Source organism: Diorhabda sublineata, chromosome 5 (genome assembly GCF_026230105.1).
Source record: "Diorhabda sublineata isolate icDioSubl1.1 chromosome 5, icDioSubl1.1, whole genome shotgun sequence".
NCBI classification, from domain to species: Eukaryota; Metazoa; Arthropoda; class Insecta; order Coleoptera; family Chrysomelidae; genus Diorhabda; species Diorhabda sublineata.
Genome location: NC_079478.1, coordinates 12,018,709 through 12,037,718, shown reverse-complemented (window position 1 = coordinate 12,037,718; position 19,010 = coordinate 12,018,709). Strand labels below are relative to the sequence as shown.

The 19,010-nt window shown below is 33.4% G+C and overlaps 1 protein-coding gene across 1 annotated transcript in view; it reads left to right on the top strand.

Moving 5' to 3' along the window:
• LOC130444139 (teneurin-m) overlaps positions 1-19,010 on the top strand; it is a 794,904-nt gene that overhangs the window by 747,546 nt on the left and 28,348 nt on the right. Inside the window, exons 5-7 of the mRNA XM_056779175.1 lie at positions 9,713-9,831; positions 12,511-12,673; positions 16,830-18,260. Of these exons, the coding sequence (XP_056635153.1) occupies positions 9,713-9,831; positions 12,511-12,673; positions 16,830-18,260 (1,713 nt within the window). The remainder of the gene's footprint in view (positions 1-9,712; positions 9,832-12,510; positions 12,674-16,829; positions 18,261-19,010) is intronic.

The window sequence follows — 19,010 nt, the reverse complement described above, 5'->3', positions numbered from 1 at the left end:
ATCTGCATTTTTGATTATTTGTAGGAATGCATTATTTTGATTAAATTTTGATTTGTTCTACTATACATTATTATTCACCTCGCCTCGTATCAGGACGAGTTTAGAGTTATTTCTATGTTGAAAGGAATAAAAAAAGTTTTTTGGCCGACCTACACTCGCACGCGAATCACAGCGTGAATAACAGTGCGAATCGCGGATAACATCAAAAACATTCCACACTCGCCGGCTCGTATAGTTCGCGCTCTTGACGCGTATGCAAGTCTTGAAATTTTCAAATTTTATTTGTGTGAACGATGAAAATACTACAGCAGGTGCTTCACTACCCTGCTCTTTGGCAATTTATGGTTACAACCGTCCGTAGCAATTATTGCTACTGAGCGACTGAACAACCCGCGAATGTGGAGTTTTGTCCTGTTCGCGTGCGCTTCTATCCAGCGAGCCCTTTATCGTTGGACAAAAAACGAAAATTTTCGAGGAACGAGCCGGGATGAATATGCGAATCGGATCCATACTCATGTATATATGTATATAGAGATTTGAAGTCTCGTATATACTACGACCTTTTCTTGCTGCAATGCTGGAGATCCTAGTGTTTACAGTTGATCCATTAATCCCACTCTTAAAAATTTTGCGGCTTAATTGCCAGAGATCTTCGTCTTCTATTTTAAGCCCTCATCCACACTCATGATTCGCGGATGCATCGCACCTTCGCGCGCGAATCGCGCTTGCGTGCGGATGCGGCTTTATGGTAGTTAGTGGCGGGAGCTGATAATGAAAAATAAATGACTGATTGTTTTTCTTCTGGTTTATTTGAGCAATGAAATATAAGACGCATAAAAATCATTGTTGATCTCATATCAAGCACACTTATAAAATCACTTCACTCGGTGTATTATTTCATCACAAAAAGGCAGCTCAAATAACCAGTTTCTTCCGTCCTTTCGGCAATAAGTGAGTCAAAATCTTGTAAATACCTACAAAGGTCCGACAACCTTCATCTGTATTCAACAAAAAATCCAACATATGGTGCACGCAAAAGACAAAAACTAACAAAATAATCGTTTCATCTCCGAAAAATATAATAACCCGTAATAATCTGAAACAATATAAAAATCATTTTTGAGAACGTGCTCTTCGCTAGCCAACTGATACTAGTCCCTTAATTACCGTATATTTCCATTCAGACAAGCATATGTTGGATTAATATTAGTTTTTAAATATTTTTCTTTTATTTACTTTCATCAAGTATTAGATAAACATATCTATGTTGAATACGCTCAATATAATCTCTATAGGATAGGTCATTGTACTTAGTATCCACAGGAATCAAATCGATTATTCTAGAAATGACGCAATTGACACTCTCTGTATCACATTTTATTCGTTCTCTATACTGATTGAATACTACTCATTATACCCCTCAATGTACAGTAACATGTGTTGAAAAATCAGATATAATTTTGATTTAACCGACCGATTCGCTTTACCATTAAACCGTCGTAGTAGGTAGTTCTTCACAAAAACCCAAAAGGTGCATATGGTGATCTGTGTCGATCTGCACAAGCGTACAATTTCTTTTGATGATTTTACCAGATGACTTTAAAGGGGATTGGCGTCTCGAAGATAATTATAGAGCACGCATCAGGTGGGAAGTGCCTCGGTTGATGTGGTATTAGATTCAGTAAATTGGATTTTCTTTGTTCTAGTATACAAGTCCATGTTCATTCCAAAAAAATGTCAATTTATCATATGACACCTTACTGCATAACGATCTTGAAGAAGAGGCTAGTGTTGGTTATATTAAAAATGTATGGAATTTTACGGTTCATTATTATTTATTGTTCAGTTATTTTTAAGAATTTCGTCGGAAATATTGACGAAATACCTTCACTAAAATCTCAGAGATTTCAACGATCTCGAGGTTGTTCGAAAGCGAAGGCGCGTATTAATTTGTTAAGAGGCGTGAAAACAAGCCAATTAATAATTGATTGTTGTTAAACACTTTTTTCCGTAGTTTCACCAAGGCTTGAATTCTATTTGAATTCAAGCAGTATATATAAACTGTCCAGTACAAACAGAATCATAAATCAATATAAAGTTGCAGATGGTAACTTCCTCATTTGAAGTATTGCTAAGAATATTTCGAAAATAGAATAGGTTAAGTAAACTTATTGGAAGAAAAATTAATTATTTAGAAACGACATTCATTTCAGATAATGCATCACGCTGAATGAAAGCATCACGAAAAGGTACTGTATTCTACAGCCGCTTTTCAAACAAAATATCCCTATCATTTTTTGCTTCAGAAATATCATCAAACAACTCAGAAAAGCAAGTAGAGAATATGTTAAAGTTCACTCAAAGAAATATAAACCTAATGATTCAATTCATATAATAAAAAGCTGAGGTGAAACTTGATTGAACTTTTAGGCAGAAGAACCACTAAAGTTATTTTTTGAATGAGAGAAGATGAGGAAAAAAGAGATTGGGGAAAATTCATCTAGAGGAAGCCTTTATCGTTATAGGTAAATGGTGATAATGCATTCGATCATTTAGGCCCAGTGTACCTCCAAACTAAGCTGTTGAAGCAAACGGGATGAAGACACCATATTGGGAATGAACATCAGATGGAACTGAGATAAGAATGTATGGGCGCAAAACCAAACGGAAAGATACAGATACACCAAGCATTCTTCAAGCAATTATAAAATGTATTCAATGTTGAGAAGAATTATTTTCTAGAATACAAATAATTGATTTTAGATGCAATAGATGTAAAACATATATATAGTAAGTGCCGTTTCCATTGTTCTCCTTGACAACGCTGCAGTTTCACGAATGCCCAGAACGATATGACGCCATTTTGAACTTGCTGTTGTCTGTGTACACATCGTAACGACTGTTTAAGATGGATGAAAGGATATGAATTCTGGTTTTATTAAATACGTTTTTTGAATGGTGTGTGAGTGTGTGGATGGTCTCCACAATCCACAGAAGGGCGGAATGACGTACGACGTTTTCAACCGTCTCTGATATTCAAAGATTCAATGGTGTAAGATTGGTAGATTTCTTGTAATAAATTGGTTTGCTGTATCTGCATTGGTTATTTTTTTATTTCAAAACGGAACTTACTTTACAAATATCCTCCGTATAACAAAAGAAAACAGTTTTGAGTACCAATATCGTTATCGTATATTTAAATTTTGAAAAGAATTCATTTGAAAAAACCACAACAAAAGTCCGGATACATCATATTTTATTCATGGAAAATTTAATATTACGGAGAACGGTTAAAGTTTTGGTATTTTACATAAAGACACACCATACATTAATAATTTAGTTACTATAAATATATGGGTAAGATATACACTACACAGTTCAACGTTATGTCAATTTCAATGGAGACAATAGCGGCTCATTTACCATATAGAACCTTAAGTCGACATCACCATTGAGTATTGTTGGAAGTCTAGTGCATATTTCATATCAAACCTCAGCTCAGTTCTAATTATTTATTAAAGCTTTCTACCTGTAACTACCAATTCACGATAGAGAATGCAAACCTACGTTCATCAATAACAAATTATTGGAAACAGATTTTCACTTTAGGCACACTAGGAAACTTGTTCTCGAATAAATAAAGAAGTAGCAAAGCTCTTTTATATGGTTGGCTACTCGAGAGTTAAATGGTAAATAACTTAAGGAAGCCATTGATATTTGGTACAGTAGACTTGGATATATATGTATTTCATCCAAGTTACACAGGTCCAACTTTGCATTAAGGAGATGAATTTACCATTTCTTAAATGCGTTTATAGCAGCTTTTGTACTTAATTGTATACTTAATTAACTTTCTGTACTGCTATTGCCAAAATCATGAATATAATAAATACATTTTGGAAACCTGAAAGGTCCTGATATAAAACTACCTACTTTTATTTTACTATTTTCATTAATTTCAAATTGCATGCGTGTGAAATATTTATTCCACAACAATGTAACTCTTATTTAACTGAAAACAAAACCAACGAGGAAATTTACGGATCAGTACATTAAAGACTAGTGTTATCAATTTACAAATATCTTCTGAGGATTCCTCTTGTTCATATTCAATTTTACAACAAAATAAAGATTATATAACTTATTCCAAGTTTCCAGTACAATATATAGTGAATAATTTTTGATAAAACTAATCCAAATAAAGAACTGAGGCCACAAGACCGTCTCTCTATTGTCATGATTCACATACTTTATAAGTTGTGCGAGAATGAAAAGGGCAAATGAATCAGTTTAGGAGTTCTTCAGGCTCGGGTGAAAAACTGCTAGAAGTAGATAAACTTTCGTACACAAAGGGCATCGACTATTTGAGCGCTTTTTGCAGAACGAGTCCTAAAAATTCAGTTACTCAATTCTTTCTTCATCATGACAATTCGCTGTACCATATGTCACTAGTGATTCGGGAGTTTTTGACGGCTATAAATCCTTGTTTCTATCCAAATTAGGACCTTTCGAGTTAAGACTCTTCCAAAAATAAAAAATGTGCTAAAAGCTGAACGTTTAGACACCATTTCCGAGTTTGAGGAAGTCTTGACAGAACAGATAAGTGCATTGCTAGTCATAGTGAGTAATTAGAAAGAAATTAATACAAATTTTATATTAACCTTTCCATTCTCACCACGTACGAGGGTGGAGCTATATATTTTAAAATACCACTACCAATACTATTAGTTTTCTTAAGAAAATGATTCTAATTTCAGAATTAAAACGTCGACGACGTAAATGTTTCTTCAAGGGAAAGAATAACCAAAGATCACATATGGCCAAATCAAACTAATAAATAGATTGCGTAACTGTATGACGATGACCCTCGAGCTTAAATGAATTCGCTAACCCTGTAGTACCAAAGAAAATTGCGTGCATAATTTTATATATTGTTTTTTTCCATTGCTGTTACTTTTGCTGAGGAATTGGTATTCGGCCTCAATTAAAGTATATAAAAACTGGTATTCAAAAGGCGGAAAAACTGGAAACACCTTATGAATTAAATTAAAATGAAAATTAAACAATTTAAAACTATCTCCGGACACGATTATCCAAATTAATATTTATTGCTTAGAAAAATAAAAAAAAGTTTCAGCAACAAATAAATTTTTTCATAATACATTCGCATTAACTGCGTATCCAAAAGCAGTTATAAATTAAAAACAACTCAGATTTATTTATAGATTAAAGATAAGGCTGGGACTTATCTATGGAAATCCGGGATGGTTGCAGCTCCCAACTGGATTCCTAAATGTTAGAGTTGATGTTGAGTTTGTAGTCTGGTGATTGTTGTGGAAACTCCCAACCTGGCAGCTGTAGAACAGCGAATATAAAGAATAAAGTCTGAAGTGTAGATAGGTAGAGGAAGAACTCGAATCAATTTCGAGGTTTTATTGCATTTCTTGAATGGAGTGGGAGGTCGATAACAGATTAATTTCTTCAAAACCTCGAAAGTTCGATTAAATAAATCTGAAGTGACTACTCTACCTCAATACGCGAACAAAGGAATATTCAAAATATTTAAAGGAAAACGTAACAACGAGTTGTTCTCGTTTTATTTATTATGTGGTAGTATTATTCATCCATTTGATATTTTAATAAAAATAAACTCCATTTCATAACTTTTATTATTTATCATTTATATACTAGTTGATTAGTTTTATTCTATTAAAAAAATACTGTACCACAAGACCTCTTTTATTATTTTTTTATTGATAACCACTCTTACTATCTGTCATCATTCAGGAAAAGCTATTATTAATGTAAAAAAAACACCTCCGCCTTCCGGAGAACCATATATTTAACTGATATGAACGCAATACGAGAGAGACAATTAATTCCCAGTACTTTTTCGAGATTAATATTTTAATATTTAAATACAGAAATATTCAAAAAGGGGAAAATAATTAGAAAATGTCAATAAATATTTATCTTTACCTTTATATTAACCAGGCCGCCCGGCTAGGTTAATCCACTCAATTATCTTCATACAGTGTCAAATATTAAGAAGAATCAATATATTCTAATAATTACAATTTCCCACCAACAATAGGAGGAGTAGAAGACATTTAACCTCAGAGTTTCTCTCAATTCGCGATAGTCATACTTTTGTTATAAATTAAAAGCTGTGAGTATGTTTCATTGGAAATGAATCTTGTTAGATTAATATCTTAATAACTTCATGCACATGTGTTAAAAAACTAAAAACCGTGATCTACCACACCTACAGATCATTAAAATACGAAAACTGAAAGTGAAGCCAATAAAATTTAAATCAAAAAGAGTACATACAGATAATTTTGTTAAAGTAAATTGAAAAAAATAGCGAACTGAAAAACAAACAATTATATCCAGAGATGTAGGAAATGGTTAGGTTATTTTAATGAAAGAAAAGAAAGTTAATCAGAAGCACAACTTGAGAAACTATACAATACAACCATGTTCATTTATTCTATTTTTTTAATTTTTTTTTGAAAATTATGAAACGTTGGTATTTTTGAAATTGTCAATCTTGATCAATATTCTCAAAGTTTTATGTTATAGCTTGAATAAAATATGTTTTTTACTATTCTAATCGATGTTTTTCAATTGGTTAAAGATGATTAAAAGTAGAATTGTCTTGTTAGTTATCATTAATTGGCATGGGTCATATCCGTGCGATGGTAACTTTTAACTTTAAGGGGTCTTAATCCTACATGATACTTGGACGTAAGTGATAAGGATCAGGTCGGCACTATAGTCAAGGGATACATCCAATCTACTTATACAAATTAGTGCTTCTATTTACAATCAATATATTTTTATTATAACAAGAATGTGAATACTATTTAATTTTATATGTATGAATTTATCCTTCAAAATATTCAATAAATTGATATCTAGGTGTGAACTATGACATTCGTGATATATTTGATGTTATTCCCAATAAAATATGAATCTATGTAACCAACTGTCAATTTCAGGCTCTTCGCTCCAATACCACTTCTCAACCAATGAAACCCAAGCCTATAATTTCGATTTCAGGTCATATACTACTTGCACTTTGTTAAATAGCCATTTCAAAGTAGCAAACAAGTGGAAAAAATTTTATTTAAACCTATATTATCACAATAATTAATTAAAGGTGATACAATAGGTAGTCATTTAGTTATTAGTCAAATAAACTTACTACGTGTAAATAACCATTTACTCATGTATGAATATCAAACAACTGTGTGAAGAACCTTCACTGTAGTCAAAAGTTCCATAAACATATATTGTGGACCGAGATTATAAATATATCACATTCCCAACTTCAATTGAAACAACTTAATTCCGAATAACTTAGTTGGAATTTCTGGAACCGTTGACGAAATTCATACTGAATACACTGTTTACATCACCACAACACCAACTACTACTATAACACACAATTACTCTATCTGACACGTGTTTCGATAACCAAGTTATCGTCTTCAGAGAAGACTGAAGGTAAACTAAAATCTAAAAACTTGACTTATATGTTTTATACTGAATTTTCCTACCAATAAACAAATTAAAAGGTTAATCAATCGTCATAGGTTTGAGAAATCTCTATGTGAAACCACATTTTCCAAACCCAAAGTGAAAAACAAGAAAAATTTGCTCTGACACCTTTCAATCCTCTCTATACAAAAGGATTGAAAGGAATATTTAGCTGTGGTGATTGTGACGGATTGGACAGACTAAGAGATCCGTTATTGTCCGTTATTGTCCGGTTTGAAGAGCACATAGCTCATTTAAAATATGGACAGACCGGAAAATCAAGTATTGCCGATCACGTTACCAGTATAATCATGACATGAATACTGATAATATAAAATTGTTAAAAAATGTATCCAATAATAAATTGTTCGATGCATTTGAATGCATTGAAATTGCTAGATGTAAGAGTAGCTTAAATAGGAACAGAGGGCCAAAACCTTTCAGTCCACTCTATAGTTTAGTAGTCAAAGAATGATTATGAATGTGGGTTTTTTCCCGCTGGAATTAATTTTCGCGGGAGAAGGTTTATTGCTGGGAAAATTTAGTATAAAACAAATCAATTTATTAGATTTTAGTATACCTTCAGTCTCTGAAGATGATAACTTGGTTATCGAAACGCGCGTCAGACAGTGTGTGATCGTGAGTGTTTGTGTAGCGGTGCTCTAAACAGTCGATTCAGTATAATTCCAAACAAGTTCTCATTTTTAATCAATTATGTCTTTGTCAACATTTCGGCATCTAGTGTGCAAATTTTCAATGCCGTACCGATAAAAATCAATTGGTTTTTAATTGGAATATCTCGACAAATGTTCCAATTGTATGCTATTAAGAAAGATGTAGCGATTGGAATAAAATAAACTTCTATGGTTCGATATCGAGCGAGTGAGGCAAGTACCTCCCAACTCAACTCATCAATTTTTTACAAGGTTCGACTTACAGTGTTTTAGGTCTTGCATTATCATGTTACAACATAGCGCCTTATCTGATGACCATCGGAGGATATTTTTCAATTAAAAGTGATTTCATTTGATCAAATAAATAAAGATCCACATTAGCAGTTTGACTAGGTTACAGTAGTCCCTGCATGCCTCACCAATCACACAGAAGCGCCTTTTTGATATATCTAATATTTTCACTTTTTTGAGTATTACATTGAATCCATATTTCGTCTGTTGTGATCAAACGATCCAAAAACGGTTCTGTGTTGTAACATCGAAGCAATACGTTGTATGTGATAGCTGTGTTTTCTTCGGACTGATTATGGGGATCTCAAACATTTGCTCTTTATTTATTCAAACTACTGCAAAGGTTATTGGATGGCCGACAAGTTTTTATCCAATGCTTGATCTTGATCAATAGGGATCAAAATTAACAGATTTGAACTCAAAGAACCATCTTTAACATTAAAAAACGTCTAATGGAGTTTGGATAAATACCGAAAATGGTTTTGGTCCCAACTTATGCGTTAGTACCCCTGCAAAAAAATCCAATAATCTTAAGATTTTTTCAAGATGTTTTTCTGTGTGCTGGAAATGACAACCAAATATCGACATTTGCAGAAATTACATAATTTTCACCCCTCCTCGTCTAATTAGAATTATTAGAATTTCGATTTAGCTATTCTTAGAAATTTTCATTTTTCAAATAGAACATCCTTCAGATGATTGAAAATTTTAATGAAACTACTCTCGGGGATTGTTCAAAATAGATGATTAATAAAAAAATCTTCAATAAAACTTACGAGGACCAAAGAATATTCAATATACGTGGTATTTCGAAACCTAAATTGCTTCCCAATTCTCATTGATTTTGGTTATATTATTAAACGGAAATGCAATGGTTAGTATACTGTTTTATGTATCATGTTTCAAAAAGGTTAATTTTATATTTTTAATAAATGTATTAATTAAGAGCTCTGAAAAAAAAAACAGTAGATAACAGTTTAAAAGAATCATTGTTGTCGAACTATTTGGATTTCGACATCATGACAAACCTTCAACAAAATATTTTCTCAAAAATGCTATCGCTACCATCACCTACCTCGCACTGTCTACCTGAAAACTACCAACATTTTATTTAATTAAAAATCAATTCATCAATCTGTAACCGTCGTCAACCATCTGTTCGTATCCGTATCATAATCGAATCTTATTTTTTTTTATTTCAGATCACGCCAACAAAAATCCGAATATAGATTACAAGTCTTCGAATTCACCGTGTTGCAGTCCTTCCAAAGAAATGAAAAATTCCGATAGGTGCGGGAGTTTGCCCTACGGATCACACGCGGTATGTTAATAGTAATAAATATATAGTAGGATATCCTTTGACAAACATATTTGCTAAAATACCCAAATTTTGTTTGTAACGCTTCCAAAATTTAGTTAAATCCTATTATAGGTCAAAATACTGAACATGAAAGTAGTCATCTCCAAAATCAGTATATTAAAGAGTGGTACTGAATTATTGATAAATATTCTAATATAATTATTATTTCAAATATTTGTTGTTTTTTTTTGTTTATAAATCACTGATATATTAAGTTGGACTTTTTGGAGGTGATATTCTTGATGAACACAGAGTTTAGAATACCACTACATCAAACTTACAATCACACTATCTGTGATAATATTAAAGATAAAACTTCAGTCAGCCAGTGTAATTATGAGTGTTAGTGTACTGGTAGCGTAAACAGTATGTTCAACATCACCGGTATGTTTGATAGTAATATTTTTAAGGTAAAATATTGATCCAAAGTACCTCATTAAAATGATTTACTTCCTTCAGTCACTAATATTACTACTATTAACACCCCTAGCTTGAATAACAGTATCTAATTTCTATGTGGTTTTCTTCTATTCTATGCCTATAGGTAACATCTTCTTCTGAAGTACATATCAGATGCTCCACGGTAATATTAAATGCTATTGAGGCGCGTAGCATAACTCCATAATACATTATCTGAAAATTTTCCCGATGATATAGTCCTAAAACTGTATAATACGCCATTTCATAGACGAATTAGATAAATGTATTTGGTTTGATAGTAGCCATCAACCAATTCTTTTAATGAATGAGAAAAGTACAGATGGATTGTTTACAAATTTCTGCCATTTTATGGAAATAGTTTTGGTACCAAGTAATTATTTTCTGCCTTTCTATGAATTGAAATTTTCTGTTAAACTTAGCAAAAACGAAGTTAAGTTTGTGTTGCCTATTCACAACTCGTTGTCTTCGATTCCAGAAAATATCGTCAGAAGAAATTATTGTGTACTATTCTTCTTATTGATGTTATTAATGTCTTCCAGTTTAATAGATTTTCGTCCTAGTCGATGTGTTTATGCTACCTGAACCTTGTCACAACTTTTATTTTTCTCAAATACGTACAAACGTTTTAGTCCATCTGTATTCAACTGTCAATTGTGATCATAATGTATTTCTATGGTTACTGACTGACTGACTGACTGAAGAATTGGAAAGGCTCTAGGAAATATTTGCGCCCAGGAGTAAGCTCGCTCCGTTAAGCATCTACCTTCAGACAAAGTCCACGGATGGATGCTAAACAGGACATTCCTCTCCCCTCTAGTTGTCTGGGAGATTCCAGGAGGTCTTCTCTTCTCGTGAAGGTTTAGTTCCTGATATTATACACCCTTATCTTTGTAAAGTGTGGGGGTAATCCGAGTACTCCTTCGCCTTCTTTGAAGTTGTCCCAGATGCCTAACTCGGCTCTTGCTTATGAAGTACGGAGTTATCGTTTAGAGGCATGTCCTCTGGTGGGTTAACTCGAGTCCTAGGATCTTCTTTTGGTTTTTCAATATTTCAAAAAGTTTTATTTATTGTTTTTGTCCTCCTCACGAACTAACCTAACCTATATCTTCGAGCTCACATGTTTCACGTAGTCTTCTCCAGTATATTTCCTGAATCGCCTTAATTCCTCATTCGGATGTGTTTCCAGCTCCTCAAACATCATTTCTGTACTGGTGCCCATTAAATCCAATATTCTTTGTCGTCTTATTTGGCCCCCTTTGTTCTTTGTGGTTTTACAAGTATGTTCTGTGTTGCTTCATGCTACCGTGGCATACGTGACGTACTTTAATTAAGTGTTTCTAGCAGAGATTTTGGCCTTCATGTCGGATCGGTGGCGCATTCGGTTTTTATAGAGGACGGCTTGGCCTTTGTTGCTGTTTATCTCCCATCTTCCAAGTTTTATAACATTTATCGATCTTTGTTGAAGATTTTGGGGTCTTTTTATAAGGTGTTTTACTTTTTTCCAGACGACAAAATTTATTGTACTATTGTAATAAGCAGACCCAGAGTCGAGGAACTATATTGATCATATTTTTATGCTTGTATGTCAATGACATCTAACAATGAAATTAACCCTTCAAATAAATTTATCATATTCATAAAAAACGAAATAATCCATAAGAAAAGAATGTGGGATTATCGTACAAAAACTTGTAGAGTCATCCTTTGTTATTGGTTTGCTTTAGAATTGTGCCTTATTTCTCTAGAAACTTTCAGTTCCCCTACAACTCTTGACTTAGGGAAAAATTAAATATCTGGCTCATACATTTGTACATTATATAATTCAAACTATAATAGTTTCACCAATAAACAAGAATAACACTCTTCCGAGGAATAATAATAAAATGAAGAATGTATAGAAAAAATTGTTTAACGGCAAATACTACGTGATTATGTGGATACAATCGGAACAAATATTAGTGTTGACCACGAATAAGCCGGAGAGACAAAGTAGTAGAAGCAGCTGAAGCTGCCCCTGCTAAACTAATTTCAACCATCTCTTTGAACAAGTTTTTCATAATTTCTTAAAATTTCATGGTATTTATAAATAAACTACATATAAATGATAAATGGGAAAATGGAATAATAAAATGAGGTTCTTTCAAGTGAGGTGTACGATAGGAAATATCTTTTTTTTAATTTCCGTATTTTTTATTTCAGGTCCCTATAGTGCCCGTCCGAAGGCCCAACTCGAGTCATTTTCCTCAAGCTAGTCGATTCCATTTTAGGAAAGGACTGACGTCGAAGTGTACGTGGAAGTGTACGGCAATAGCTTTTATAATGCTCTCTGTCGTCTTAACGGCGGCTCTTTCATATATTTCAGGTATGATAAAAGTTTCAAGACTTCAAACAATTTAACATTTGAAAAGAGGTAATTTCTAAATACAAAACAAACAAAAATAACCATTTCACAGACAAGGAATAAAATTTTCCAATGGAAAAATATTTTTTAAAGAGAACTATTTTGATAATATCTGCATGTATTCTGTTATAAATGCACGTACAATGAGAAAGGTTCTTCATTATGGAAATATCATATGATTGAATATAAAGTTAGAGTAAATTTTTCCATAATGAGTTTTATATGCACATTTATAGGTGTATTCAAATGTTGCAAATGAATTCCGTAGTAAGCCGTTCTGTAAAATTAACCTTCACCAACACTTTCTTGCCTTCTTTTTCTATTACTCAACTAGAAAGACTTGTCTTAAATATTTAATGTATCACAAAATTTGTTTACTTACTATACATAAATTATAAACCATCTTAATAGTTTTAAAATGATCTTAGGTTATCTAGGTATTTTTTTCACAATAAAAAATACAAAAATGTTTCTTTAATACTCAATTTTGACTCATTCTGATTCCATCTCTCCGTCTAAATATGATTCCTTTCCCTCCAATAATTTGTTTTCAAAGAAATCAACCAAAATTTTGTTCATCGGATGAATAAAAAACCCGAAACCGTTTGTTGATTAACTATTGTTTTTAAGCATTTAAGCAACGTCTTGGTGAGATATTATGTGAGTATTTGAACATGGAAAAGTTTTTTTTCAAATGGGTGCTGTGTTTCCTTGCACCAACCAATGGATCATTCATTGCGCTGTGTATGCAAAATGATGATTTTTGAGTCGATATGTTTCCATAGATGAAACCTAGATTTACTATCATATACCTGTATCATTATTGCAGGCATCTTAGAGAAATTGACCGGCTAAAGCAGTCCTAAGCGAACAGAACCGCAACAATGGGTGGGAAAGGTTGCGGATAGTATACTTTTTTCTTTGACTATTTGTAATAAGCAAACACAATTACCAGTGACTATTATTATATATTATTCGACCCATCGTTGGAGGAAATAACAAAATACGGACTCTGGTGTAAAAAAAATTTTTTTTTTCACCAAGAAAATGCATCATGTAACAAATAAAAACTATAATCGAGCTACTTCCGCATCCATCAGTTTCTCCAGCTGTGCCTCCCTGGGTTTATTTTGAAACATCTCCATGAAATATCAATAGAATGACAAAAAAAGTTGGTTAGGAAAAGAAGTTGGGAAATGGAATGATTGTACATATGGTCTGATCAAATTTGACACAGACTATTGTATATGAACCGTGCGCGTAAATCGAAACAGTAACTCAACTCACCAAATTTAACTCCATGGGACTCAAAAATCTCAAATCTCAAAACTTGCTTCGGTAAATGAATTTTACTGTTGAGATATATATATTCTATTGACAAATATTATTATTAGATTTTGTGAATATCCCTTGTATAATAAACTAGTTTTCCAATCGATTTAGTATGATATACGGAAAAAGATTCTAAATTAATGAAAATAAAAAATATGGTACACGTAGAACGGTTGGCATTAGACTTTTTATCTTTCTGTCGCTGGTATTGACGGCAACCATTCTTTTTGAAAAGTTTCTCAGGTACAAGGCAAGACCCCATTTGGAGAGGATATCTTCGGGTATTAAATACGCTCGAGTGGCATATAATTGAAAATCTGATTTGGCCCGGTTTAAAAGGTACCTACGGTTGACATTTCGACAGATATTTTTCGCATATCTTTGTTAATGGATATAATAAATGGAACGGTTGCTTATTCAGAAATTCGTTTTTCTATAGAAAGTTAAAAATCGAATACATGTGTGTTTTATTATTGTATATTATTTTCGGTGTGAATGAAAGAAACCATTCAGACAGTTGTAGTTCAAATGTTTTTTGGTTATCACGATAATAAGTATATCGGCATTTGTCCTATAAATTTATGACCCGTTAAATTTTTATAATTCTCACCATTGTGTTGATACTTGAATTCCTAATTTTTTCAAAATAACTATACGACGAATGCTTCTCAAGCTATGTCTCTTTCATTCAGAAATTAATAAAACTGGTACGTAGTACCAGGGCACATTAAAAGTTGCGGATTCACCATCAATCAGAGCGCGGTGGGTAACTCTTAAAATTTTTGATATTATTTAACTCAAGAAGTATTTACTATGAAAATCGTAGCTATCCATTTATAAATCTCATGTCCTAGAAGAATAATCTGTTAGAAAGAAGAATTTTTAAGTGGTTTCTCCAAGATAACAGATAACTTCTGTCAACGCACTGCTTTTTTTGTATATGATTATGTCATTTCAGCGTAACATGAAATTCGTATCGCATGAATTGTTGTTTCTCCTACTCCAGAGCATAAGAAACGAGTACAAGCAAGCCCCACAAGACATCCAGTCGACATACTGGTAGGGAACTTAACATTCCTTCGACACCCGTCTGGCGCATTTAGTACAGACTTTTGCATATGGAACCGTACAGATCTCAAATACTGCAAGATATGACGGAAAGTGGCAAACAAACACTTGTTGAGTTTTGTGAGTTAATCTAAAGCTAGATGGTAAAAAAAAGAGTGAAAAATAGTTTTAGTGACGAGACAACTTTTCATTTGTAAAAGTTGAACCGCCACAATGTGAGAATATAGTGGACAAACGACCACACAAAATTTCTGTCCAATTTCATAGAATAGTTCCTTTCTCTTTACTGAGATTATAACATCACTTAATAAGTCGTGTGACTGACATACAGATGGCGCTGCCATAATCAAATCCATGTCAGAAAAAAGTGGTTTAAGTGAAGCTACTTTTGTTATTTTCAAAACAATAACCATTTGTTATTGATTTAATCAATTTAAATGTGATCATACAGACACCGATGATGGCGAACGTTCTGGTCGTCCAATTGAGGTGGTTACTCCAAAAAACATAAAAAAAGTCCACGGATTGGTTATATCTAATCGTAAATTGAAATTGCATTGAAATAGTTGAAACAGTCGATCAAAAACAACAACGTGTTGATGATTCATAGCAGTGTTTTGAGTCGATATATGACAATGGATGAAACATGGATCCAGCACTTCACTCCGGAATCGAAACGATCGTCATCTGAATGAACTGCAGCTGATGAAACTACTTTGAAACGTTGAAAAGCACAACAGTCAGCAGAGAAGGTTATAGCTTCAGTATTTTGGGTGGCGCATGGGATATTTTTCATCGACTATCTCCAAAATGAAGAGACAATCAATAGCGAATACTACATAGAGTTGCTGGATCGTTTGAATGAAAAAATCAAGTAGAAACGGCCTAATATGTCGAAGAAAAAACCACCGTTTCATTAAGACAATGTAACGATTCATAATTCAATGGCAACGATGACGAATTACACTCATCCACCTTATAGTCCAGATCTGGCCCCAGGTAACTACTGGCTATTCACTGATCTCAAAAAAATGCTTGCCGGTATAAATACGGTTCAAATGAAGAAGCAATTGCTAAAATTGATACCTATTTTGAGGCAAAAGGCAAACCCCTCTACAAGCATCGAGAAGCTAGATAAACTTGGTTAGTCACACAACTTATGAGATTACGGGAGCACCGTAAGTATTAGAGCGGCAATCTAATCCATAACTCAAGAAATACTAGCTACAATGTGGAATGAAATTAATTATCGGATACAGTACATCCAAAGGGGTACACATTTAAAATAAAATAACCTCATAAGATCGGATTATTTTTAAAACATTTATATATTAGACGCACCTTGTATATCAACAAAATGGTTTACAATTGAAAGTGAGGATGGCGCCAGAGGTGATCTGATGGAAAAAGTTGTAACCACACGAACCAAATAGCAGCGCTGGTTGGTATTGCAAATTATTATGGACTATTGACATATATTATGTTCTGAACAACTTTAAGGACAATAATAGATTAAAATTAGAAACTGTGGTATCGAACAATTTTGATAAAAACCAATGTCTACGGATAGGAATTTGTATGCTTTCGGGTATAAAAAAATCGCGTACTCTGATTTGCCGTGAATCCGTAACTTTATGTATCCCATCAATACCATCTAAGTGTCATGATCCATACTGTTTTTGTAAGAAAAATTATTAATTTTAATTTTATTTTTCAGCCTCTAATTTATTAAACCTGTCATATCAAAATACGAAACCTTGCGAAGTACTCGTAGGGGATAATACACAAATAGTACCCGATTCGAAAACGGTACCACCTTCCGAAACGAATTTATCGATATCGACACGACCTAAGACTTCTAACACGGGAGGTAATTTCTATCAAAGTGTATATGCAAGAAAACGTAGACAGATTTTAATATCACCGCATGCTTTTGTGTTACCAGTTGACAGCACAACTTCTAGTAGTATTAGTTCTAGGAGTACTAGTGTGCATGCCAATAGTGTTACTTCAATGCATGATATAAATAATTCAGATTTCACCACAGCGTTAGATAGTACCACCGAAGAAATATCTACTACAGATAGTACTACAGATTCGACTCCTACAAGTACGTCTACTTTCATGGACATCACATTTTCGACGACACAAGAAATTTTTACAGATTTAGAAGAAACCGTTCCGTCTTCAGAGGAAACTGAAAGTACCGATGAACCTTCAATTGAGCAGATATCTAGTGCTGAAACTGCAACTAAAACTACTACAAGAAAAACATTAAGATACGCTACTGAAGAAAATCTTTATTATGATCTGCTAGAAAGTTCCGAAGACGATCTGTCTGATTCTTCGCTTTTCAAATTGGATAAAGAAGAATACAACGACTTTTTTAAAGATGAACCACAAGATAGTATAGAAATTGTGAATATGGATAATAAATTATTGTCAACAACTCAAAAAGCCAAAGTAGGGTATAACAAGAATATCAAAAAAATAGAAGACAATTCCAAAGAATTAACAGATGCTAATTTATCTATTTTACCTATGGGAGAAAATAAAGATTTGAAGCAGATCCGCATCAATGGACCGACTGTATTATACAATAACGCTACTAACAATGAAGTTTTTAGTGATTTTAAATCTAACCCCAAACCTTCTCCTAACTTTAAAGTTGTAGACTTTCCTGCCAGCATGTCCTCTTCCAAAAGAGTTCTTGTAAACGTAACTATAGCTACAGACGATACTAACAATGGGCAATCTGTATATGTGCTTTCGGTGTCAGTACCTACGGATGGTAAATCCCAACCTGGAGTTGAAATTGACACGAAAGATAATCATCACAAGGAAACAGTTAAGTTATCAGATAAGACAACTGCCCCGCCGCTAGATTTTGAAAAAGAAGTGGGTGGCGCTTGCGAATGTTCATGTCCTTCATTAGAATCTAACGAATTTTCAGACAATTCGACAGCAGACTATGATTACGATAACATCGTCATCGAACATCACAACTTAACTACTACTGAATTGTATGGTAATAGCACGGAGAGAAATCCTACGACCGATATAGAATCGACTTCCGAAAATTGGTCAACCGTTTGTCCAGAAGTCACTACGAAATTACCACCGCCACCTACTATTCTTATTTTGGAAGGTACGATACCACTGGTCAATCGCTTAGCCTGTAATATCGCTAAGCAATTTAACCTGGCTTTTGTATCAATTGAAAAGGTACATTTTTGTAGATATGTATTGTGTATTGAACCGATATTGCCAACTAAGCCCCGATTTTCTTTCTCAATAAGTGATTTGTTTCTAGAACTTGACTCAATTCTTAATAAAGGAAGAGACATAATATCTTGATTATTTTAATTTTTTGATGCTTACTCCGTGAGATGAATCGTAAAAATTTAAGCTACTGGCTTTATTTCTTATAATGAAGTGGACAAAAATACAGCGCGCAAAAGTAGTATTCGCTTGATTGTAGCCACGCGAAATCAATGTCAAATCCATTGCAATCTTGGATATCTTACAGGTAGGAAGTGGAATGTTTAATAGGTAAACAGCTTTAGCGAAATTGAGAGAAGAATTTTGCGACCAGTAAGGATATTCCCAAACATCGACTGGAGCAGTCTGCGGTCCTCTAGAGACTGTTCTAAAAAATATGCAGATGATAGTAGCGGATTTTCAAAGATACTGGAAAATAGAGAAAGTTTGCGCTTCTTGCTCTGTTTGACATCACTTTTACCAGCTTCAGTGATGTTATTCACTTCCATCTAGGATGTCTTACAGGTAGGAAATTGGGAGAAGAATTTTGCGACCAGCCTGCAATCTAGAGACCCTTATAAAAAATATGCCGATCGCTCCTTGTGGCGGATTTTCAAGGATATATCCATCGATATTC